The sequence below is a fragment of the Dreissena polymorpha genome, chromosome 16, assembly GCF_020536995.1.
Source record: "Dreissena polymorpha isolate Duluth1 chromosome 16, UMN_Dpol_1.0, whole genome shotgun sequence".
NCBI classification, from domain to species: domain Eukaryota; kingdom Metazoa; phylum Mollusca; class Bivalvia; order Myida; family Dreissenidae; genus Dreissena; species Dreissena polymorpha.
The window spans coordinates 39,537,167-39,565,081 of record NC_068370.1 but is presented as its reverse complement, the minus strand read 5'-3'; the positions used below and the strand labels follow the sequence as shown (position 1 = coordinate 39,565,081).

Here is a 27,915-nt window from a genome sequence, read left to right as displayed (position 1 = left end):
TTGAGTGCTCTTGCTTTAAGATGTTCCTAGTTCCAAAACGGAAATCGAAAGACTCGCAGCGGCCATGGCGGTTCAATCTTGCCCAGATAGAAATGCCGTAACGTTGAATTTAATTTGCTAGGATAACTTCTTAAAGCAATTGCTTACAGCATGATACATGAACATAATACAGATAAGAACGTTCTATTGTATTGTGTGTATTGTTGTCACATGTAGTGTGTAATTATTTATTTTTGTTGTGGTTTATATATGCATAAATGATAGACACTTAACTCGGTAATTGATAGTATGATGCGATAATATCCGCTACTTGCAACTTCAGTTTCAACACATATGAGATTTTTGCGGAACGTCATCAATTTCTTAGTCCCTCTAAATGATATATTCAGGTGAAAACGCGTCTACTGTTGTAGGCAATGGTAGCGGCTTAGCATCAACTAAAGCCATTTTCACACCTTTTCGAATATCAATTGCATTGTAACTTTCCCCTGGTTAGAAGTTAATCCAATATTAAAAGCACTACCGATTGTTTCCCAGGGCCCTTGTTTGGCCGTTTTTGGGGTCGAAATTCGGCTCCATTTCCCCCTAAAAATAGTATACTTTATCCCCATATTTCAGCTAAAAATTCCCCCCCCCCCCCTCCAAAAACAAAATATGTTTTTTTAATTTTATGCCTATGTTGCCAGCTGGTATCATGCTATTAACCTTTGATTAAATGTATACAGTCTAACCTGTCTATAAAGACCACTCAAGGGATTTGGTCGTTATGGTCTTTGTTCACAGGTGGTCTTTATTCCCAGGGTCGATTGAAACTTTGCAAAATATGCTATTAGTATTTTAACAGGTACCTTATCTATGTATGTGCTCTTTTGTTTAAATGTTTGAATACTTATGCATGTATAATAAATAAAGGATTGAAAACACAGTTTTGTTTTTATTATTTCCATTCCCTTATGTTTTTATTATTTATTTCATTAATTATATACATTCATAAATAATTATTGACATACATGTATATGTACATGTAATTCAGAATGTTCTGGATTTGAGTTTTGCCTACACCAAGATCACTCGTCTACAACTGTGTCCTTTAACTAACAAACTTATGACCGCAACGCGTTCTTCCAACATCAAGAACTTACGCTTGGAAGCCATGATGGTTAAATTGAACTGATTACTTGTCTATAATCTATGCACGTCTTATCAAGGAGAAATGTAAGAAGGAAATGGCTATCAAAATGTTTGTATTTCAGGCATCGTTATTGATATAAAACCGTTAATTTCCTTAATGAGTTGATGAAAGCCCCAAACTTGTCTGTGATATGTTGTAATTTGTACATTAATCGCGAGTCACTCTAAAGTTATTGCACAATATGCATTCTGGCAGAAATGTGTATTGTGATGTGCAAACAATTCTTGGGGAATTATCTTTTTGATGACAGATTTAACTGTTGTTTGTTTTCATTCAACTAAGATACGTTTATGTTTGGTAAGAGCTTGATGCAAGCTACGGTGGTTACCAGATGTATTCAAGTCAATTTCATTCAGAGTTTCGGGGATATGAACATCAAAGTACATGCGATGTGATGACTCGAAAGAGTCCTGTAATCGCTTGTTTCGAAGTTGATTGAGAGAATTGAGCTAGTTTTTGTTCAGGAGAGGATTTTTTTAGTCGACATAATCATTTCGTCCAAGTGAATGTGAAATGAACATATAATGAGGAGATATTGCCTTGAACGACGATTGGAACTTAATAACCCGCTTCATCGGATTGCACTGATACAATTTGCATGTTAACGGTCATTAAGTGTTGGTTTCCCTCGTCGAACTTCGCAATAAGTTTTTGCACAATGATCGAGCTTTCAGATCTACAACTTCGTCAGATAATGACTTCTTATCCTTAGTTTTCTGCAATCTTTAGAAATGTAGTTTGACATTTATTGTATCGAGCTGCCAGTTTTGTTGACAGTTTAATATATATAAACAAGAGCACCGCATAACGGGTACCACGCTCGGCTGCGAAAGCTTGTCAGATTTTTAAAAAAAAATTGAGGTCACAGTGACCTTGACCTAGTGACCGAACAAGAGATGTGTTCGTCAGAAACACAAGGCCCCCTACTGCGCCGAATTTGAAATAAAATTTCTATTATTTGGCAGGTATAGAAATCATCTCCCTTTAAAGCTTATTACTTCCCTTGGATTTTGTCCAATCCAACCGGGTGGGGGGGGGGGGGGGGGGGGTCTGTAGACAGTCAAAAATTACCAAGTCAGACACCACTGACAATCATGGCCTGTGGTTTATCAAAGAGATAATAGCCAGAGTTCATCACGTATCTATGGACATAAGTACGCAGGTATGTAATGAACACTACTATTAACAACTAAGTACATGAAAGAAATGATAATTATATCATTTAAAAAAAACTTTAAACATTATTTACTGTTAAATTGTCGAATTGTCGACCGTAGACCTTGAAGGATGACCTTGACGTTGACCTTTTACCACAATGTGTTTGTCGGAAACACAATGCCGCCTACTGCGCCGCTTTGATTTATTTAACAAAAATATATACGTGGGCAGGTCAGATAACTATGTCCATTTAAAGCTTATTACTTTCCTTGACTTTGTCTTTTCGACCCTAGATCTTGAAGGATGATGTTCACCTTAAAATTTTACCACTCAAAATGTGCAGCTCCATGAGATACACATGCATGCCAAATATCAAGTTGCTATCTTCAATATTTAAAAAGTTATGGCCAATGTTAAGGTTTTAGCACGACGCCTACGGCAGACGGCGGACGACGAGCTGGCTGTGACAATAGCTCGGGTTTTCTCCGAAAACAGCCGAGCTAAAAATGACTCACTCCATTATTTACTGTTAAATTGTCGAATTCTTTTACATTAAATTTATCTCAAGTCAACACCATAAAATTTCGTTTCAATGTCGCTTATATTCGAATCTCAAGGGTAACATTGTTAGCTATTGATCGCCATTTCAGATCTTTAACTTCGTTTGATAATGACCTAATATCGGCCCTAACCTTTTCGCAATCTTTAGAAATGTATTCATATTTATGTTGGTGGGATGCCATTTTTGTTGATAGTTAAATTTAAAAAAAAATCATCACACATTTTTGCTGTCAACTTGGCGACATCATTCAAATTAAGTTAATCTTAAGAAAACGCCACACAATTTCGATTCAAAGTCGCTAAATTAAGGGAATTAAAGGGAAAAACGAAAACAGAACCTGCTACTGCGCAAGGTACTGCAAGTGCGATGGATGATATTGCCCAAATATCTGAAAAGGTTGCTAACATGTAAGTGCATGAAGCCGACGGTGCAGATGAGATTTTCGCCGACGCTGATGAAGTATTCGGGAATTTTCGTAATCGTTTGGGTTCTAATTAAGCAGGTCCGAGGTCGTACAGAGATAGGCTTTATCTTAAGTGCGCTTCTCACCTTTTTTATTTGTATTTTTTTTAACTTGCTATTAAATATAAATTTATATTGTTGTTCGTTGTTCATTTGAAGATAAAAACGATAACTTGAAATCTTTATTTCCACTTAAAAAAAGACAAAAAATATAATAATACGACAAAAGTAAATGATAAAGACTTCAATTTGCATCGGTATTGTTCATTTGATGGTTGAATAAATGTTTCTCTATGAACATATAGTAATATACATTATGTTACATCTTATTAACGCTGTACAAACCTTTCAACAATCTACCAACACTTCTTACATTGCTTCTATAAATAGCACAATGTGCTGTATATGGTAAGCTCTATAATCTGGTGGTGAATTTTGCAAATAAAGCAAACAAACATTTTTGACTAGCCGTGAAGTGTTTTCAAAATTAGTTGGCACTTGTTTGGTTCCTTGCGGCGTAAATGATGACATTTGCGCATGGACTCCAAACTCCTCAAGCAGGAAAGTAGCATCTTGAAAGCCTTTGTCGACAATGAATACGTCGTTTCCATTTAACCCAGTTATTAATGAATTCGATGTTGTTTTTTATGATATGCTGTAGAATTGGTGTTTTTTTTTTGGCTGTTAATCGATCTGACCAATAAACCAAAATACCCTGATATAGTGATTATAACAATGGGTTTTACTTATGGTCTTCCCTTGTACATACTATATGTTTGCCTTTAAAATCCTTGCGTGGAATGTGATATTTACCAAATCAAAAGGCTGTCAGCCACGAGCACTTTTATGAATGTTTGTATTGCTCTTCTAACGCTAGATTTAGAAATGTCAAACAAAGTTGAAATGACTATTCGATAGACATAACTTTATTTTAAACTAGAAACAAGTAGTTGCCACAGTTCTAGCAAGCGTGTTCCTTATGGATGATTTGACGACTTTCAAGAGTCCTTTAAAGTTCGACACCGAAATGCCAATAAGATTAGACGTTGTAAAATCATCAAACGACAGCCTTTCATTTTTGAACAACGCAGTTCTCTCGAAAAACTGCAGTGAGAAGTTTCAGAAGGAATGACCTATTTAACAAAACCATCAATTGTAGAAAGTTAAGAAATCACCTTTTCTTCATCATTATTTACCATTTTGCTTAAAAGTATAGATTAACACCTACTTTCCGCTGTTAAGCGAATATGATGTTTAATAAAGGTTTCCGTGCTTAAAGACGTAGGAACACAAATTAACTTAGGTCCAGGTTTCTAGCAAATAAAACAATTTATGTTATGCTTTCCGGTGGTTAATAGAGAAATATCAGTGAAAAAAAACTGGTATTCCACTGTTTAAACAGTGAAAAATAACAGTGAAAAATATCGATATTTGTCACTGTTTTACTGTCACTGTTTTACTGTGAAATCACGTCATTTTTTCAACGAAATGACGTCATAAATCCAGCGAAAGTATCCAGTTTTACTCATTTACTATGTAAATAAATGGTGAAAAAAGCATAAAATCAAAAAAAAAATGTTGGATTGGATGGAATATCGATTTTATTTCACTCGAGATCATAGAACATATACATGTTTTCTATGATCACTCGTGAAATAAATTCGATATTCCACCGAATCCAACAAATATCCTCTAAATACATGACTTTTTTACGTTGTTTTTAATATTCAATTTAACTGAAGAAGGACTCTTTTGGAGAACATTTTGCCATATTGCGTTGTTTCTAGAAGAAAATTTTGCGACATGTTTATTTACAGGACGATGGTGATATATTTTAAGCCGTTTTTTTGCATTAAACACACGGTTAAAGAGGCATTCTGTAAGAAAACAAATATTTTTTTGCGCACACAAATTAGTACTGTTTTTTAGTTGCAACGTTTATACAAATTTACGATCATATATCTAAACATACAAAAAATGTTAAATTTTGCGTGAAATCTCGGACAACCCGTGTGTTTGCGGTGCAATCTCGGACCTGCGGCGTGGTGCTCTAGCGATATAATAAGCAAAATGGCGTTCAGTGAAAGCGTCATTTGCCATTTCAATTCGTTTTAATTGTTTATCTAAACTTGTTTCAATCAGTTCTATAAAAATAAATATATATTAAATAAACACAAAGATTTTCCGAACAATATTGTTTAGTCGTTTGCAGTCGATAGTCAATGGAAAAATCATAAACACTTACACATGTTAATAATCTTGCTGAATTATTACAATTACAAAACCATTTAAGAGCATTTCAGACTTGACACATGTCTCCCATATACATAATGGTGCAAATGTTTCAAAGCACTGACACTTGATAATATTTTATATTATCTCCTTGTTACAAAATATTATCTCTCTGTAAAACATTTACTGAAGTATCCAATAACTTTCTATTTTCCCTAAATTATCTGAGACAAAAATGCACCTTGGCATAAAGTGATGTATCTGTGTTTATTATAAATTGATCATTGTATGTTAGAAAGGATATGATCGGTGGATAAATATTTTTTATAGTTATAACAGCTTTTTTTTTTGACAATCATCAGTCCAAATAATTATTGTTTTCGTTTCTTTCAATTTATGAATTGGGCTAGGCTATACATGCAGACTGGTAAACATATGGTTTGTTATAACTTAAAAAAGAGGTAAGACTTCTAGCTTCCTTTGTATTTTAGGAGTTGCCAAATTTGTTTGACCTCGATTTTCTTATGTCGAAGAAATGTACATGTAACTTCATTTTGAAACAATAAACAATTAGTGGGGCTAATCTTTAGATGAGCTTTTATGAGTCTTTACACCAAAACCGGTTTAAACCCCCAATGCTTTGCATTGATCGTTCCAAGGCGTCCCCAGCTTTATTCTTATTTGTGTTTATGTTGTTTTATATTGTGCTGTTTTGTACTGTTTGGGCAATCGGTCACTTGCCTTAAATAAAGGACCTACTTATTGTTGTTAATAATAATTCAATACTACTCCAGCAACTGGAGTTTCACTTCTTTATATTTTAAATGTAATCGCCAATCTTTCTAATTTATCAGAAAGTGATTAGGAATGGAAGATAATATCTTCTAGATAGATAATGACTGTTGACCATGACTTCTTTGCTTGCCAGCAAGTTTGCGAGTTTCTAACCTAACAACAAAAAATTCTGCTTTTGACATAGTTTTTCGAGTGGACAACATTCTCTAAATCTCAATCTAATTTCAGGATTACCCAGACTATCAATGGAGCAATCTAAGGACAGAATCTCGACCATATCGGAAATTGCATCTGGGTAAGCATTTCGTGTAATTTACTTGATGTATTGAGTAAGATTGAAAATATTACTGATTTATTTCTTTTGTCATTGATTTTATATAATCTCTAAAAATGTTAGCTTTGTTTCAAGTGCCATATTTTATTCTCAGTATTTCAAATAAACTGTTAAAATCTTATTTCTTTAACACTGTCAACTCACTTAGTAATGAGCTAGCATTTTTAGATAAGCTACTTTCCAAATACAGCGATTTAGCATAATAAGAACAGTTACTAATCTCGAAGATTTAATAAAACTGTGTCAAATATTCACTAAAATCGTAAGATCCAGCATAAGTTTGAATGTTCAAACTAAATTTTGATCTGATTTGTATTTAAGTTCTTTGTTACTTTCAAGTTCGGCATTGATTGAAACTGACTAGGAACAGTGTATTTTTTGTGTGCATCGCTATTCCGAATAAAATTGATTGCTGAATCAGACCTTTTCATTTCTGAAAGTTCTCTATGCACAGTGTGCATTTTGTTTCTAAAGAATCCATTTGCAATTTGTTTGTCTCTTTGAAACATTCGATTGAACTCAAAATTGCGCACATTTGATCTAGCAACTTTTCTTCTACAGTAGAGTTAGACTCTGTTCATAAATTGTTTCCGGATGTTAACTTGTCAAATCTTTTTTTCGAAAATGAAACTTGCTCACTTTAAATTCGCTATTTATACTTTTCCGGACGTGACGTCAATGACACGTGCCGACCGTCATTTAAAATCATCTTCCAATTAATATAATACTTAATGGCGGATTTACTAGATGAACTAGATGCAAAGGTGAACAACAATGATGAGTTAAAACGTTGACAAATACACAAGTTTAAAATAGGTATGACTTAAAATAAATTAATACAATAGCCATCTTTATTTTTTAATAAATGTTCTATATGTTATTTTGATATTTCATCGGCAATGAGCATTTGTTTATAATATGTATACTATAACGACTTGGTGGGATAACGGCATAGCAAGACAAATAGCCATTAGGCTGTAACACTATTATATTTAATAGATATAGGGTGGCCTTGTTAGAATTATATTATTATTTAGAATAGGTTTAGAGAAAATAACACATTACAACGTCTAAATCAAAGCGTAACAATAATTTGCATATTCATTTTTAAGCAAAAAAAAATATATAAGCAAAACCAAGTATAATAACAAGTTTCCTTAGAAATTATTAAAATGTGTTGTTGTTGTATTTTTTCGGAAAATAACTAAGATTACTACTTAAAGGTAAAGAGCACACTTGTTTTTAAAACAATACTTTGGTTACATTACGTGTTTAAATTCATTGCTTACAAAAATTTGCACTCTTTCATGACTCATTCTTGGTTTGCTTGCCAGGCCTGAGTATTTTATTTGTATTTTTTGTTAGTTATACATAATGTTTATTGTCATAAAAATCATGACAACTAGAAATATGTTAACAAATCCATTTGACATAAAATAAAATCCCCCACAATATTATATATCGCAACTAATCCTCTTTAGTCGTACGATATATGTGTCACATTTATCTATGTAATATCTTAGAAAGTGTAATTGCTAATGTCAATGAAGAGCATAGTATAGTTGTTGAAACGTTTTTCTCCTGTGAGAAGATAAACTTGTTGATTTGACACCTTTAAAAATGAAATCACTCTCCTCAAAGTCAAATTGTTTCTGAACATAAGCTTTTTAAAAAAAAATCAGTAGGATGGTTATCACAAGTCAAATGCTTTCATTAACAGTTTAACTTCTTAGACCTCGCCGGTCAAATAGATATTTCGATATACTGTTGGCACTTTGATATCAGAGATAAATAAAAGCAACGCTTGTTGTTTTTGAAAGATATCCTAAACATGATTTGTTGAGACACGTGGCTTGCTGACGTTGATAAATGGCATGCCCTTATGTATTGTGAAGAAATAAATAAACAGAACATTAGTATATACTTGATCAGTACACATTTCAACAACAAAATGCTACGAAATATTGCAAACGGTATTTAGTATTCTAGCATGTAGAGTAAGCGCTGTGCCTCAAATGCTTAAAGTATTTAATCAAATAAGATCGGAGGTATAGCATATTTAAATATATAATATGCATGATGTAGAAACTTAGAATCCCGATAAAGAAACCTATCTTAACGGAGACATTTAACTCTGACTTAAAATGCATCTTATATATTATGGCTATTATTAGAAAACATTTTGAAGTACGCATCAATTTGTTTAGTCAAGCGCGACACAATGAAAATCTATGCACAACTTAATTACACACGCTTGTGAAATACAATCAACCGCGTTGTTCGTTTTCAAAAATAAACACACCTGACTAAATGTATTGACCATGAAATACGAAACCAACATGTGGCACCAGCATGGCAAGTGCTCGCCTGTGGATAATTGTATAGGTGAGCACAGAGGGCAATAGAAACTGATAGCAATGCATATTCGGCAACAATTAGTATTAGTTTGCAGTTGTATTTGAAAACATGGTTACATGTGAGCAATAGGTTCAATAAATTTTGTTAGACATATCCGACAGTTTTAGATTTTTCTTCTGTGCTTTATTTATGATGTTTATAAATTGTAATGATAGATGAAATATTATAAAAAGCAGTCCTCTTTTTCTACACAGTATTGTTTGAGGATTCGCACTTGGGTTTACTAGGATACCGTATAACTGTATTCAAATTCACTCCATGTTACGTTAAATGTGAGTTACTTGTTTCCATTAAACCTTCCCTGTTCTACTCACACTGTTATTTAAATATCGCGTGCTATTTGCAAAATCAATTTATGAAAACGGGTGGAATGATTTGTATTTATACAATGGTATTTTTAAGATTCTTGCAAATCCTTGAAAATTCATATAACATTGTCGTAACACTATATTCATTGTTTTTTTAATCTTATAACGAATCAGTGTTCATTTTTATGCCCCCGGATCGAAAAATCGGAGGTATATTGTTTTTGGCCTGTCTGTCTGTCATTCATTCATTGTGCGTGTCCCAAAACTTTAACCTTGGTTAAAGTTTTGCAATAACTTTTGCATTATTAATGATAGCATCTTGATATTTGGCATGCATGTGTATCTCATGGAGCTGCACATTTTGAGTGGTGAAAGGTCAAGGTCATCCTTCAAGGTCAAATATATGGCTTCAAAGCGGCGCAATAGGGGACATTGTGTTTCTGACAAACACATCTCTTGTTTATTATGAAACACACGGACAGCTTAATTTAATATCAACAACAACAAAATGTGTTTGTGAAACACTATTCCCCCCCCCATATATTTGACCTTTGACATTGAAGAATGTTCTTGACCTTGACCTTTCACCACTAAAAATGTGCAGCTTCATGAGATACAAATGCATGCCAAATATCAAGTTGATATCTTCAAATTGCAAAAGTTATGGCCAATGTTAAAGTTTGACGCAAACAAACCAACAAACAGACAGGGCAAAAACAATATTTCCCCCAGTATAGACTGCGGGACATAAAAAGAGAGTACGCATTATTGGTAGTATATCAAGAACAGCGCGCAATATATAATATCGAATTCTATTCTTAGAGATCTAAGTCAATGGCGTCGCAGTGATATGTTTAATTTATCCTACACTTTCGTTGGTCGCGGCAAATCTGTCATGTCCTTGTATTCCAATAAGAAGAATGCAAAACTGATGTAGTTGATCAATGAAGCAACAATAGCAAGAATGATTGCCCAGCCGATTTGATAGTAGCCATTGATAATTATTCCGTTGAGGAAAGAGCGGTAAATCTTCTCTTCGTCTTCCTTCATTGCCAGCAGGTAATCTCGCCCTTTCATTCCCATCACCACCACGGTCATTGCGATCATGCAAGCTGTAATAAGTGATACGGCGTAAGTTATTGTTAATATATACACACGCAAGAAACATAAAGAGCTACTTCAGCAGGAAAAGAAATATGACTATAACATAACTAAGTCTTTTTGGTTACATAATAATTGTAAAAAAAGCTTGAGACACGAAACACCCGATAGGGCATGAAACCAAACACGCTACCACTACACCATACACAATTAACTTCAAATACGATTGCAACGTTTAATATAGGTCAAAATAAAACATGTATGTTTGACATTTGCAATCACACACACCTCATCCTAAATTTCTGGAAAGACGTGGAATTATACATATGAAGAAAGTATATATAACAGAATTCCCGAAACAATATAATGAGAGAACAGTGTGTGGCCGTTTGCTTGTCGTTATAAAAAGAGAATATTAACCATGTGCGTTTCTTCTTTCATTTTTAAATAGCAAATGACATTGTAAAATGTGTTAATACAGTTAAGTATTATCCTTAAAAATAGTATATTTGTGTGAACTGTATTTCATTTCTGGAGTAAAAATCCCAGTTGAAAAGAATGAAAGTGATATATTGTTTCAGTAACTAAACAATAAAGAACTTAATCGATATGCCATTTATTATGATTAAATGAAGCTCCTTAATCATAGCTTTGCACTTCTTTAGAAGAAGTTGTCTGATACGAACCCAATTCAACACAACGTGTTCTTTTTGCCAAATACAACAAAAATAAACCCAAAAGGAGTGAACCGTGAATGAACTATCTAATACAAATTTGAAATGCGTGTATTAATAGCCCTGATTTCGTCATATGTTTAATATAGTTTCCAGACATCTTACCTTTACAGTACGTTGCTTTTCCACTTACAAAAACATCTTAATGATTTTATTTGACGATGAACTGTATTTGATTTAGTGATAAATAAACGTTTTTTTCTGATCTATAATGTTCAATGTTATCTTTTTAAAGACATACAGGGAATGAACAGTTTTTGTAAACCTAAGGATATCAAAACCTAACAAAAAACAACAAATTGGCGTTGCCATCGGAAAATTATTATCTAAAAAATTTCTTAGAAAAATACAGTTTATGTATGTCGAACGGAAGTTGCCTTTGAAAGAAAGAAAACAAAAAAAGAAAGAGACATAATGATAGAACGTCGCTAGAATTATGTCGTTAAATGGTCTGTCACTTATCAAATGTCGCCCCCTTCAGAATAATGAATCATCAGAGCAGGGTCATTTCAATGACACGACTTTATCTCAGCTAACTCGACAGCGCATGCGCTGATACTTTATTACTGCCATCTTTTGTCTATTCAGAGCCGCAACTCAATTAGTGTGCTTTTTTGTGGTGTGTTCGTGTCATTATTTTGATCAATGATCTGTCTGTGGTATCTTTACGTAAAAGTGTATCTGCTCAGAATTTTAAGAGATAAGAGGCTATTTTAATTTATTACGAATTCAGCGATATGTAGAGCGGATTTTATACGGCATTTAGTCGATTCGTCACTTGTCTTAAATAAAATACTTTTCCTCCAAAAAATGTTCATGCAATTGTATAATACCTATATTTTATAACATAATTACTGGTCATATAATAATACATTACTTTGGAATAGAAATATCATGCGTTAAATAAACTTAAGTCGTATCTATTATTAAGTTAAGTCGTATCTATTATAGGTAAGTCGTACCTATTATAGTTAAGTCGTAACTATTATTAAGTTAAGTCGTATCAATTATAGTTAAGTCGTATCTATTATAGTTAAGTCGTAGCTATTATTAAGTTAAGTTGTATCTATTATTAAGTTAAGTCGTATCTATTATTTCAGACATTTTTATGTCCCCACCACTATAGTGGAGGACATATTGTTTTTGCCCTGTCTGTTTGTTTGTGTGTTTGTTTGTTTGTTTGCCTCAACTTTAACATTTGCAATAACTTTTGCAATATTGAAGATAGCAAATTGATATTTGGCATGCATGTGTATCTCATGGAGCTGCACATTTTGAGTGGTAAAAGGTCAAGGTGAAGGTCATCCTTCAAGGTTAAAGGTCAAATATATAGCTTCAAAGCGGCGCAAAAGGGGACATAGTGTTTCTGACAAACACATATCTTGTTATAATTTAATAAAATGAAGTTGCATAGCCGTTTAGACTATCTCAACCCATTATGTATGTGTGTTAACCACAACTACGCATTTGAACGTTTCGGTCCAAATTCTTTTCGCGCGATATCTCATTATAATGTTTATTTCGAAATTGTAGCGTGTATGGCAAACACAATTTGCTTTATTGAGAGCAGAACATTCACCAAAAGAGAAAGTATGTAGTCTAAATGAAGTATCAGTTTAAATGCAGACAAATTAACACGTATTTTGGTAAAGCGACAATGTTTTTTTGTTTATCGTTCTGTCGAACTACAGGTGTCATTAAACGGTTAACTAGCATCGTACAAACAAAAACGTACCGGAAGTAAAGGTGAGCAGGGATAGGACTATTAGCGCGAGTCGGGATCTATGAAGACACCGTAAGACGAATGCGGCTGTGAGAATGATGCTGCAGACGACATAGCACATGAGGCAGAGGATGACGAAGGCTTGTGATGACCTTACAAAGTCTAAAACGAATCAGAACAAAGTCGTTAGGTATAAAGTGTGATCAAATTAATGACGAAACGTATCGCTGTGTGTTTAATATATAACGTTAGAAGCTAATTATTTGTAAGTTTTGCAAACAAAATAAGCGTGGTTCAACATTAATCAAATGCAAACAATATAAAGACTTGCGTTCAATTCGTACATAAAATAGTGCATGTAAAACAAACAAACCGCTAAATCGAAAGCTGTTTTGAATCTATGTATATCTTACCGGGCACCTCTTGCCAAGGGTTACACGCCCAAGTCTTTGCCACGTGCATTTTGTAGCAGATTTTCCACAGGGATATAGTGGCAGCTTCTTCTAAGCCTTGCCATGAGGTACTGAAAAATGCGTATGGTATATTATTCTTAACGAACATAAAAAAGGTTGAACGCAGCGCAGTGAACAAGAAATCGCTATGAAAATATGGGCATTATTTTGAACGTGCATACATTTCGATTTTTACGAAAATGGAAAACAACACTTTATAGATATTACAGTGCAGGCTTAAAAGCAAGCCACTAGTGTTTTAATTACTCTTTTAAGATGTGTTCTTCTTATTCCGATTGCAGTTAATCTGTTATAGAGATTTTAGACACGCTTTACCCAATTATGCCTAGCGTCTAGAAAAAAAAACTTGGCAAACAGCGTAGACACAAATGAGACGCCGCATAATGCGGCGTCTCATCATGGTCTGCGTTGTTTGCTTAAAGGAATTTCTGTCAGAAATATTCTAAAGATATAAATAAATATACTAGAAATTCCTTATTTTGGTAATAAATTGATCCAATTTAGAATGATGGGAGAGTCCACTATGCATACATGGGTTAAAACGTCTCAAATATATATGATTTTTAACACAGACTGACTGGAATAGATAACTCTGCATGAACGTAATTTAAAATTTGGCACATCTCATGATTGCGCAATTTAAGTATTGCATAATGTTACTATTGATTGAGTGTTCAGACACTATTAGCGAAAGCTCTATTTCACATTTCATACGTATTTATGTTGTCATGCACATTGATGTTAATGCATTTGACTTATACTAATTATCGCCGAAAACATGTAGATAACACGATCGTTAAATAATGAATATGTTTTATCTTAAAAATAAACCTATGATTTTTAACAAACATAATATATTGAATCGTATGTATGTGTCCGTATGTGTATGTGTCCGTACCTTGATATTGATACAAGGAACAAAATTACACCAAGGGCAAAGGTCGAGACTGCAACCACCAAGAAGAATGAATCCCCCATAGTGATGATTCATGCCGAATCTCACATCCTGAAATTATATTCGGGATTGAAATGTTAGCATATATCGCGATTATTTTGAGCGTATGCGGAGGAAATACATTATAAAATATGTTTGTGAATACAAATATTGTGAAAACAGTAATTTGGGAATCGATGAAATTATTGTGTTTGCCAAAGGCACAAATAATTGAATAACTGGGTACCAGAGTTTTCCCAGAGTGGTAAATATGATTAATTGATTACGTGAAGCTAGTCTTAAATACATCGAAAGCAAACAGGCAATAGTTTAAACTTTTTCTTTCAGCGAAATGAAGGCAGAACAACCAGACAACCGGCGCACAACTTTGATATGTGAACAAAATCTCACATGGCAACAACGACAACAGGCCTCGCACCGGGCCCATTTGACAATCATCACACTGGTCAAGTCCTCGCTGGGAAGCTTTTTACGCATACAACAGTTGTTAACCGGATCATCGTCTTTAATTTCTCTTTCAATGTGAGAGTCAACAACAGTGATATGTTTCGTTTTAAGAAAGTCTCTCCTACGCAAAAATCTAGTTTAGGGGGAAAGTGCTGTGCCTGATTAGGCTTTGCGGACTACACAGGCTAATCTGGGATGACATTTTACGCACATCCATTCAACCCCCTTTTCCTATATATTTAAATATTTTTGTATATATGACAACATTTACATTCCCGCTAATATTAGCTTAGATGAGTCGTTGATATAGTAGAGTATTGGCGATTATTTATTTTTTTATAAGGCACATATTGAATCCTTAAAAATGTAAGTGTCCTGCTAGTTAATACAGGCAACAAAAAAAGCCGTAAGAATTATTTATTTTTCCTTTCGTTTGCAACATTGATGCTATAATAAATGATTGATTCTTTCAGTTCTCCGAGAGACTGTTGGGAGATAAGCAGAACTCGGTATATATTCTATAATGCTCTTCGCTAGATATAAACTATATTTGACGTAAATCAACGGAAGTGACACAATTCAATCATCCACTTCCGGACGCGCTGAAGATAATTGACAGCAGTTTACTTGTCATATCAATCACGAATGTCGTTTAATCAACACAACAAATATTAGACGTTTATCACGGCTATTGATCTATATTAACCCATTTATGCCTAGCGTCAAGAAAATAAGGCCTTGGAAAACAGCGCATGATGCGGCGTCTCTGGGACTGCGCTGTTTGCTTTAAGGAATTTCTGTAAGAAATATTCTAAATATAGAAATAAATATACTAGACATCCCTAATTTTGGAAATTAATTAATCCAATTTTGAAGGATGGGAGAGTCCACTAGTCATAAATGGGTTTACTTCAGTCTTTATCATTAGCGCCACGTTTACATATGACAGTATTTCCTTATCGATACCATTACTTCCAGTAGGACCATAGAGCGCATGAGGAAAATGAGTATCCTAGCAAAGTTATCGCTACGAAATACTTGCCATATGATCCTATTAATAACGTTTTATGGTTATACACAGGCTATTATTTTAATTAAATTTACATGAACCTTTTGGCACCAAAGGGACAAGTAAGTCACGTTCATAAAGTATGTCACGCTTGTTTGACTATTTTACCCCTCCCCCCCCCCCCCCCACCCCCCCTCGGTCTCTGTCACAAAATCTTTTTGAAAATTATTTTAAAATTCTTCTAACAAAATAATTATAAATAAGATTTTTTTTTAATAAATGTGTGTGACATCACACATGGCCTAACCCCCCCCCTTCCGCCCATGTCACAAACTGTCACACTTTCTTACACCCCCCTCCCCCCACCTGGAGCGTGACATACGTTATGGACGGCCCCAAACGTTAAAATGCACGCTAGTTCACTAGAGTATTTGTTCGTTTAAATATAAAGTGGTTCACAAATCATATGAGACGCGCTCTTGAACAACCGGACTAAATATAGTCAAGTGTCGTCCCAGATTAGCCTTACCGAACTGGCGCATTTGAAGCTTTACTTTGTTGCTATTCTATCAGTACAGGAATGTATATTACAGTTGCTATACATAACAACACATGGCAGCGAAACATATCGACATGTATTAGTATTATAGTCTAAGGCTGTGTATCATTTACAAGGACATAAATTATTTATCAATCAAGTATTACAAAACATGTAAATATAAGTTAACTTGACTTAAATTCAAAGCTTTTTTATTAATTTCAAATTATATTACTGTTTTGTATTTGTATACATTCGTTTTATATTTTCGATAATAATTTTGGTTGAAATGACATAATAGTACATCAATAATTCGCAACCTTGTGCAAAAAGGTGCCATATGACATTGAAATACGAAGGCAAATTGTACCTTTTGGCACCAATTTGGCGAATTGAACTATATTCAGTGGTTGAATTATTCAGTCACGGTGGCCTTTATCTAATGGCCAACCTTATTTATATTCATGTCGCAGCTTCCGTTTAGTCATGCTCACAATTTATGAAATGTCAATTAACTCATCTGCATCTAAAAGCAAGCGCTTTTAATTCAATAACATAATTCTCCCACTCGTTGGCGACTTTGTTTGTGTATAATATGAGTCGTCAATTACTACAATATCGATTGTTGATCATTGTTTGTCTTGACGGATTCAATCTCAGAGGCAACGTGAATTTAAGTTTGCTTGTAAAAAGCGCAAAAATTGGGATCCTTTATTTTAAGTTTATGACCCTTTACCTTAAAGTGATATTATGGGCATCTAACAGTTTATAGGTGTCTATCGCAACCGTTGTTTATTTTTGTTGTTTTCACTTCATATACACTTATATTTGTTAATGCAGCATCAACATACTAAAACGATATCCCGGAAAGAAACAATAATGCATTTGAATATCAAGTGTACTTTCGTTTGACAACTGATCACGCATGTACAATGTGAACATAAATTTAGTTTTAGTGCAGATTCGTTCATACGACACAAAGACACAATTTTGTTTTACGGATCATTTCGGCTTAGAGGACTGTGTGAGTCATGTAAAATATCGTGTATAAAATATATTTTAATAAACAACTGGTAGCAAGATGAGTTGCAGATAATTGGTCAGTAACCACATTTTAACTAACTCTTTTGACCTGTTAATTCTTTCCAGCTCAATTCAACAGTGAAAAATGCCCATATTATATCACTTTAAGTGTTGGTTTCCCAATTACATGTTTGTCTTGCTCGGATCGTCTTGAATGTGTCCTTCTTGTCATAGTATAACAAGAAAACCATGACTTTGTCCATGGCACAATAATTGCGAAATATGTTTACGGCGTTAATACCAACCCTGAGTAATTAAGTATGTAATCTAGTAACCCATTGTGTACCAGAAAATCCGAATCCGCGGGGAAAAAACGCAGGTCCGGGAGACAATTTCTGCGAACGATACCGGTTCGGGTTGTTAGTAAGGAGGTGGAAGATTATACATTTTAAGTGTAGATTTATTAAACAAGTGTTGTACAATTATCCTCTTAATTATAAATACGTCGTATATTTTAAAATTATCCATAAATAAAAAGAGTAGTTTATGTTATTCACATTAAAAAATTTTATGTTTGTAAACGAAACTTGCATATGTAAATACATTTACTTCAGAATTAAAACGGCAGATAGAGCTAACAGTAAACGCTATTCTTCCTTCTCCCCTCAAAGTAAGAGTACCTTCAATGTTGCTTGACGAATTATTTCTCACTACCTTTCATCAGTATTCCAAGTAGAATTTAAATGAAGACATTCCTGACATGCAGTACTAAAAATGCTGATTACTTTCAACAACGTTGCTTATTCCTTATAAATCGTTAAATGCTGTTCAACATTTCATTTAGAATTATATCAATCTAACTAAAAGAAAAAATAGCATCCTATATAACCTGAAATAAAAAATATGAATATATGTCATGCTCTTTATCTTGTATGAAAATTAAGGTAGTTCAAATTTATTTTAAATATTCAATATCCGACCGACTAGTACCGAATTTACTCGGGTATTTAAATTATAACCCGCCTACCCCACCCTAAGAATAGTTTTTACCCGTTTAAGCCATTATCTCAAATCTCGTAGTTTTCGATCTGATCTGACTGGAATTCTCGAATTATGTCGCAACACAATAATTCAAAATATATGATATATAATTAAATTTAAGTATAATTCTTGAATCGTTTTTATAATTGTACAAAATATTTGGATATTCATGTATTTATTCAATTGCATATTATTACTATTTTTTAATTGCGATGAATAAAGATTACCTGGAAAGTTATATTTCTTTTGATTCACAAATTCCAATTATGTCAACAAAGTCCACACGCCCGATACAGATATCACAACAGCAATCAAAGCGCCAGTACATTTGTTTATGGAACCGAATCGTTTTATTGCCATTGATGTCTCTAAATGTCTGCAGCGGGCTCGTCCACCAATTGACGTTTATTGATTACAGAGATCCTCAGATCGATTTTATTTTTCTGAAGTTGCTGCCGGCCGTGTCATTGAAGACGGCGCAATGCCAGCGAAATTGAAAACGAATAAAACTTGCAATTATGAATCGCGTGCCACAGGTTTTGGATCTGCCGGATGTTGAATCACGGAGTAAATTAAACCTAAATATGTTCTTGCGGAGGCGACGTTAATAAATAGCACATACACAATCTTGTTGGAAAGTGCAGATTTCCGTTTTAAAACCAAAGTAATGATCGGTGATAGAAACAGGAAAAAGTAAATCATTTGTAAATATAAACATAGTGAAATTCCAACTGTTCCGTAAAAAAACAACATTATGTCTTTTAGGTATCCAGCATTATATACTGACAATTTCAGCTGCACCAGTGAAGTATGTTCAGTTAAGATTCGATGACGATCTGCTAGAGATGCTTCAAATGTTTATAAAGTTTGTCAAGTCTAACATCTTTTCTTGAAATTCATGGTCCGGAAATACTTTTCACAATAACCAGCGCGAAGGCCAGACAATAGTATTACATGTTTTGCGACACGGCCATTGAAGCAAATAATCGGAAAGTGTTTATTTAAATATATGCTTTTAATCAATGTGGATTAGCGCTTCATCTTCATATTAAACATATTAAAATCTGCAGGTTCGACTTGTATGTTTTTAAAGTATAACATGTTTTCCTGCATTATATAATCAACCTCTTAACATCTTGCGGGATATAGTCAAATTAAGCTCGCTCGAAGAGCAAACATTACCTTCTTTCTTGGAAGACATCACTATCCTCATGGTGCAACAGTTATCATACCAATCAAAGGCGAATGGTTTTTATATTATACACTCCGTAACATCCCAAATGACTATAGTGTTGTTAGAATGTGTGCATACAATTTATTTAATTGTGAATTTAAATGTTAAACCATAAAGTAAATTTTATTGAACAAAATTGTTTTACTCTCAATGTAAATTTAAACCTGCAACATAAAGAAAAGTGTTATAAAAACTATTGGTGACGTGTACATTCGGAAAAAATATTTTTATAATTCTTTTCGGCGACTTTAGGGAAACAAAAACCGTATCGTTTAACACGCTTAACCTGTTTCCATTTGGGAAATTTGGCCTAAATACATGCGCGTTACGTGTCGTCCCATATTAGCATGAGCGTTTTGAATATGCTAACCAAGGACGACCCTTTATGGTATTTTTTCGTTCTGATGACGTATATTCTTAACGAAAGTCCAGCTTTGGCGGAAAATGTTGTCGTTGATTAGCATAAGTGTACTGCTCAGGCTTATATGGGAAGACCAGTTTTCCAAGAACGAAGCTCATTTACATCACCATAATTGAGCGCTATATTCCATTCGTTTTGCATTACGTTAATTATCCCTTATGAGAGTAACACACGTTCCTTCAATTGAATGTCACTACTGTTAACACCAATGGATGCTTGGATTACATCTCATAGCATCTACATTAATTAACATTACTATCGATTGGTGATCATTGAGGTCATGACAGATTCTATCTCAGTGACACAATTAATTGAATCTGCACATATTACAGCATCGAGGACCTTCCATTTTTTGAAATTATATAGGTTTGTCTTGGTATTGTGATTATTCTCACGTAGACCAAGAAGATATTTTAGACAAAAACGATTCCAGTCATCATTACAGTATATTTATTCTAAGATTTGTTTGTTCGGAAAGAATCTGCGGTAACAATTTCATAAAGGATGCATCGCTTGTGTTTTAAACATTTTTCATGTTGATAGAAAACGGGGACCACCATGACTGATCCAAACGCTTCTTTGACGAGCTTTGCTGTTAAGTGGCCGTTCATGGTTAGAGTTCCTAACTAGCGGAGTAAACTCTTGAAAACGATTGTGTTCTCACGTAAGCGTATGAAGTAAGTCTGTGAAGCATTTAATTTTAGCATGAAACGTGCCAAAACATGTTGGGATTCTAACATTCATGTCGCAGATACGGAGGTTGAGTTACTTAAAAAAACTAACGATTTCTAATTTATTATGACCCACCTCATGCGAAAATGGATCTCATTCACAATTTATCAAGACAGTCTGGTCAGATCTAACCATGTCCTCCTATGAGACCATGAAACCTTGATTATATGGAATACGACCAATTTTCAATATTTGCGATTTCTATTAAGAAATAAGAACTAAATCCTTGAAAAATTGTCTCTATCGACCCAATGGAACTGATTTTTTTCATTACACGCTTTTATGGAAAACTAATTTTATGCTATTCAACCAGGTTTCATTTAGATTCATCGTTTTCACCGGAAATGATGTATTTGATTCATCTGTTAGAAAACATGTCATGCGTCACAATGTTTTAAAATAAATTATACTACTAGTGACGGGATAACCATTCGGAAATATTAGAAAATCATCAGATATTTAATCTTAAATCCTTTGAAAAAACGTTTACAGCTGTTAACTAAACTATTGCATTGGTAATTTTGTAAAATATTCAGTATACCCCACATAAAAATAAAATAAAATGTTTTTAATGAATTATATTGAAGTCCATGAGTCGACGTCATAAACATGCTTGGAATAAATTCTGATAAATATATAATCAACAAAATCGTGAAACATAAAACAAAAATCCGCTACTCTTTTATTTAACGTAAAAGATCAATTGCCTTTACATTTAAAGCACATAGATATACACAGAACAGAAGACGTATCATAAAGGTTGTGTCATCGCCATATTAGAATAATTTGCAAATGACGTATGGCTAATTTCGCTTAACAATCTATGTACCTAAACGGAATTCGACCAAGAGCAAATTACTCTCATGTTTCCGTTAATCATCTGACTAAATAAATAATAGATGTATACACTTACATCGCATGCATACGTTTTTGTTATTGGTCGTTGGCAATTACATTCCCAAGCCCAGTTAACATAACAATACGGCAATAACAAGACCATCATATTGTACCGGAAGCAAGTTTCTTATTTTCGTATATTTGCAAATAAGTTCGACATTATGTGGGTCATTTAACACATGTTGTTTGGCACAGTTAATTTCCACAACGATACTCAGTGTGTGTAATAATTTGATTTGTAGCTTCAATTAAGTCCTGCCCACGACTCATAACATGCTAATTATCAAATGTGATAGACAAGTCAAGTCATGAAAATGGGTGATCAATGTTTGTCTTAACACATGTGATTTCGGAGGAGGGGGGGAAGGAGTTAATTTTCCTTACAAACGCGCTGATGATCATCCCATCACTGCTTCTGTATTATCTGGGACGTTTTCTTCTTTCATATTATACCACGAAGATATTGTTGACGGTTAAAATTCCGTTCGATTTTGAAGTAGTAAATCCTGTTTACTTACCAATAAGTCGGATATTTATATGAATACACTGAATGCCTTTACTTAAACACGTATTTGTTTACATTTATTTCATGTTATTTAAGCGTTTTCATTTAGTTGTAACTTATTGATATGTTAGAATGATATTTTTATTTAATGAACTCTTCAAAGAAAATGCAATTTTATCTTTGATGAGAATTTTGATTATGTATAATTTGGGTAAATGAATATGTCTTTTGACATATATATATAGTAAGAATTTCTGTGCAAGAATTTCTTTTCCGAAAGAATATCAAATCACAACCAATTCCTTACGACGTTAAACGCAAATTTATGTCTTCGAACTTTTTTGAAACAAAAATGAATGTTTACCAAAAGTTTGAATTAATTAAAAATAATGAATGAAATTTTAAAGGACATTAGCTAAAATGAAAATTTATTTTATATTAAAAACTGTGAGAATGGGATCTATGCTTTACAATATGATTTCTACAAACGCAGTAAACAAGTTGCCGAACCAGCTATCGCGTGGACAAAAAAACTATTAATGTAATTTGAAATTCGTTGACGTTGTAACATGTTTTTATTTTGGTCGGTTATACACGATTTTTTCGAGGTTTTTTTGAAAGCATTCAATAAATTAATGTATTTTAGCAAATAAGTGTTTTGCTAAGTGTCTGCGCGCGGGTTGGCCGTACATGCGTGTATATAGAATTTGAGAGCTTTTTTAAAAAATGCTTCAATATGGAAACGGTTTAACCACTAACATGATAACGTTTATCACGTAAAAAATACGAATGCTTTTTTATAATGAATAATGACACTTGTTTTCCATTTTCGAAATATTAAATCATGCTTTTATTCGTTAAAAATTTTAATATGTTTTAATTAAAAATAAAATAAAATTTGGAATACGTCAAATATTTATGTAATACATTTTCGTTAACTGCTTTCAATACATTGAAGTCTCTAAAAGCGTTCTACAGTTAATTTCTTGTACGATTTTATAAAAAAATTCCCAAATTACAGTCACTTAAACACAATCCACGTGCCCTCTACGGCTGCCAGACTAGTTATGACAGCGCAAGTTCATTTGTTAATGGCGCCGAATCGCTTTTATAGTCATTTATTTCTCTAGTTGTCCGTAGCGAGCTCGTTCACGATCGATTCTTTCTCTTAAAGTTGCTGTTATTAAAGACGATTGGAAATTGCAATTAGACATTGCGTGCCTCAGGTTTTTGAACGACATTACTAGCTCGGATTGAATTTAACCTAAATCAGGCCTTACAAGGGGGGGGGGGGGGCAAAATTCCTTTAGAAGTGTACGGTCGTGTGGTAGAAGAACTACTTTGTTTCTATGATGATTAAATGTGCAAACCAGCTGCGTATTCGCGAAGTTTGTTAGTGCAACATTAAGTATAGTTTGTCGCTTATCATCAAACATTTCCTGAGTTCAAGACTTTTCAGCACTGAAACATGCATTTGGTTGTTTTCCTGATATTCAGATACGTTTTATCCTATTAATTGAAAACGCTCAGTATACATAGCATTTAAAATCAATATGATATTCAAACAGAACATTCATTGAAATAATGTCATTTTTGCTGAACGAATAAATACTGCACTTTTATTATTGTTTCGACGCCGGCTAGATAACTTTATGTATTACAATCAATAAGCCAATTAACATTGCATTTCATACGCGAGACAACATAAAGTGAGTTTACTGCAAGAGCATTCCTGCGAAAACTTTAAGTTTTTATTTACATCGAAATGGTATATGTTAATTTGATGTGCCGATTATAATACCTATATTCTTATTAGCTCGTGTTGAAAATAAAATCAAAGTACTGAAGTACTGGTGTGACGATGCTTTTAAGAGGATGGATATGAAAGCTTTAATTCAAGTTTATCTACATTACCACAATTGTGTATGTGAGTACAATAATTTGGGTACGAAAACAAATTTGGGTACGACAATTTTGGGTACGAAAAATTTATGCCCAAAAAAATGTGGGTACGAAAAATATTTGGGTACAAACAAAATTGGGTAGGAAAATAATCGGGTACGAAAAAATGTGGGTACGAAAAAAATGGGTACGAAAAAAAAATGGGGGTACCGGGAAGTAGTATCCGTGGGGAACTTGACCCACTATCCCAGCGTCACAGCCTTTGATGTTTCGTGTCTGGTTCCTGTCACGAACCTCTCGATAAGAGGACGGAAACAAGCTGCCTTTCCCTTTATCAATGATAATCAGCGAGGTATGCCGATTGAGAAAATTGAGCTAACTCAATCGGACTGGCTCGGTCTTTTACATAGGTTGCCATTGTGAAGACTTTTTTGATGGTATGATAACTTTTACGAGCTGCTTCGCTGCAGCAGCATCGTCGAAAATGCTTGAACATGTAAAATACTATGTTCATGTGTTTATTGACAAACAGAGATTTGCTTCCCCTCTGGCCTACTGAATGCGCCATAATTCAACAACGATTTAAATCGGTTTTTCATGTCGTATCGGTATTAATTTAATTTACGTCACAAATACGTAAAATAACATTCCGCAAAATTGACCTTTTGAAACATGTATACATTAATTGTTTGTCTCTGTCATAATTTTCTTTTAACAACACGGAAGTTCAATGCAACGAGAACTGCATAACACTAATGATGAATTACAAAAAAAAATCACACTGAACACTGGATATAATTTCCCTTCGACGGCCCATTGGGCATTTAGTGTTTCATTACACGCATTTATGGAAACCCGTTCTCAATTTATTCAAACTCATTCATGTAATGGCATGTTTATTCACCGATCTGAATACATGTACCCGGTACACACAGACATACCAAATATGAAATAAATAATTAGCAAGTTATGCCTGCACTTGGGGAATTCATTATCAATTAGCAATCGCTATAAGCTATGCATGACCTACAACTTTATGTCGCTATGATTGGGTTGTTCAGATGATGAATGGTCATCTCAAAGTTATTTACTCATGGCAAAATGCATTGCAATGAAATTGTTACTAAATGAGTCGTATGCCACTTGAGAATTAGTCTATTGAAGTAATTAGTCTGTTGAACTAAATGAGGTCAAATCAAGTATTCCATGAGCGCCAATACTAGGAAAGAAAACAACACGTTATTATTTATCATGAAAAAATGTATTTTAATTCACTATGTGGCAAACATGGAACGAAATAAAGTATATTGTAGCAAGAACTAATGTAAAAGCTTTGATTTGTTTGACAGCTTATCCCAAATAATCTAAGCGATTGTTCAAACGAGTAGTTACACTTTAGCATATGTTATGTTCCTAAATGGTGTATAGTGATTAGCGAGTCAATTGAATGAGACATTCACCTTTAGAATCTTCAGTTATGTGTGCACTCGATGTCGACAAGAAACAAAACAATTAACAAGTTAAAGTATTATATAGAGTCTTGGGGGTTTATTCAAAAGCTTTATGCAATTTATAGCCATATATTGACAGAATGTTTATTGTGTGTGGCCTGAAACATGCTTATTTGAAAAAATAAGATTATACGAATTATTATTCATGGTCCAAAAACGTAAAGAATTAATAGTCATCTTGACTACTTTTGTAAATTATTCGACTGGTATTGATTATACTTTAACGACACACGAAAATAAAGATGATAGCTGTTATCTGCAATTTTTCCTTGCAAGGACAATAAACACTGGAATTAAACTCGTATAATCTTAATTAACCAAGCAATAATTTGCCAATAACATGCTACAGGCTGTCGCGACATATCTATACAATCTCGAGTACTGCTTAATAATTGAGCCGGATTAAATGGGCCTTTTCACGTTTTGGTAAATTGACTTAATTGAAAAAAAGTTGTTTCAGATTCCCAAATTTTCGTTTTAGTTATGATATTTGTGAGGAAACAGTAATACTGAACATTTACCATGGTCTAATATAGCCATTATATGCATCTTGAATAATTAGGAGAGTTCTGTTGTTGTCGTTTAATTTTGTGAAACTACGAAGATTGCTTATATAAAGTATAAAATATGTATTGCATGTATCCTTGGCAGGATGGCCGAGAGGTCTAATTGGTTTTTACTCCAGGACACCATGGGTCACTGGTTCGAGCCCGGCTGAGGGCTACTTTTTTCCTTTTTTTAAATTTTATTCTTGATATTTTACTGGAGCTTTTTAGATCCAATGTTTACATTTATCAATATAAAGCATTCAATGAAAAACTTCAAAACATGCCAAAATCTGTGTAAAGGCCCCTTTAAGTTCCAAACAGTACCAGTGTGGTATATTCTCTTTAATCAACATGGTCGTTTGTATACAACAGTATCTATGTGTTTGTCCGTGCATTTGCTTGTACATGCAAAATGATCGATATTTCTTTTGAAGAGTAGAAGAAACATTAGTAAAAGATGGTCACAATCCTTTGTATTAATAAATCCTATGCCCGGTGGTTTACTTTCATAGAAAAACTTTCTTTAAATGTAAACATTTGATCGTTTAGTTAGCAAGACATGTGAATCAGTACACTTCTGCAAATAACTTTAATGTGATTGCCTTGGAATCGATTCTAAAATCTTATCTCTTTTACAATTTATTTTCTATTTATAATAAAGGGAAATTACATTACTTTTTACGATAAAAAATACTCGGATTTCATACGTGTAAGAATAATCTTGTCGAATACTAAAATATAAATATTTCATCGTGCATATGTGCACAATCTCGTAAAAATGATTTATCACTTGAGTGCACATTAAAAAAGCAGCAGCGCTTAATGATTGTTCCGGTGCGCGTAATTTGATGTCATAAATCTATAATGATTGTGTACTTTAAAAATATCACTCTCGGGTGATACTGAGATCGCTCTGTATGTGAAATGTTTCACATAAATTAACATGTATGTATTTCTTTTGACCTTGCGGTCTAAGAATATTTATGAAAGTACACGCAGAGAAAGTGTTGTAATCAAATGACTCCTGGTAGTATACCTAGCTCTTTAAGGCGAAAAGTGTCCATCATTTGAGTCCTGTCTTGCAGCAAATGCCTTGCAAATGTTTAGTAAACGCACCATTCACGAAATAATGTTTACTTAATCACGCATGCCGTTTAATCGAGGCAACAAATATTAACGGTGTATATCTAGACTATTGACCTATATTGACGACAATTCTTCTATAAGCACAGTATGGAAGCGTGTTTCCATTTCCTTATCAACAACATCGTTTCCGGTAATACCATACACGTGTGGAAGACAACGGGTAACCTGTAATCGATTAGTTCGAAGTTATCGATATAATAGGAATCCAACGATGATGAACATTTACGAGGTAAATACATTTAGGATGAAATTAATGTAGTTATCGGGCATAATGCTCATGTATGCTGTATCTTTTTTCTCGACGTTTATTTTTTGCAGTGCTTTGCTTTGTCGGCGTTCTACTTTATGATCTATAATTGAATTTATTTTTGCTGCAGCGAATTTTCACAAAAGCATTCGTGTACAAATTAATTGTGTAGCTTCCATTAGGTCCCGCCAACAACTCATATCATGTCAATTAACTAATCTAAGAGACAAAGCAAGTCCTTTTAATTCGATAACAGTATTGTTCCAC

At 33.7% G+C, this 27,915-nt stretch overlaps 2 protein-coding genes across 2 annotated transcripts in view; one reads left to right on the top strand and one right to left on the bottom strand.

Annotated features, from left to right (window-relative positions):
• LOC127862856 (nucleolar and coiled-body phosphoprotein 1-like) overlaps positions 1-27,915 on the top strand; it is a 270,717-nt gene that overhangs the window by 166,914 nt on the left and 75,888 nt on the right. The gene's annotated exons all lie outside the window — the stretch shown is intronic.
• Positions 8,188-14,509, bottom strand: LOC127862863 (uncharacterized). The gene is made up of 4 exons (XM_052402121.1): positions 14,391-14,509; positions 13,433-13,542; positions 13,032-13,181; positions 8,188-10,573 (listed from the first exon to the last, which is right to left on the bottom strand). Exons 1-4 carry the CDS (start codon positions 14,468-14,470, stop codon positions 10,326-10,328), a joined length of 588 nt encoding a protein of 195 aa, XP_052258081.1. The 5' UTR covers positions 14,471-14,509; the 3' UTR covers positions 8,188-10,325.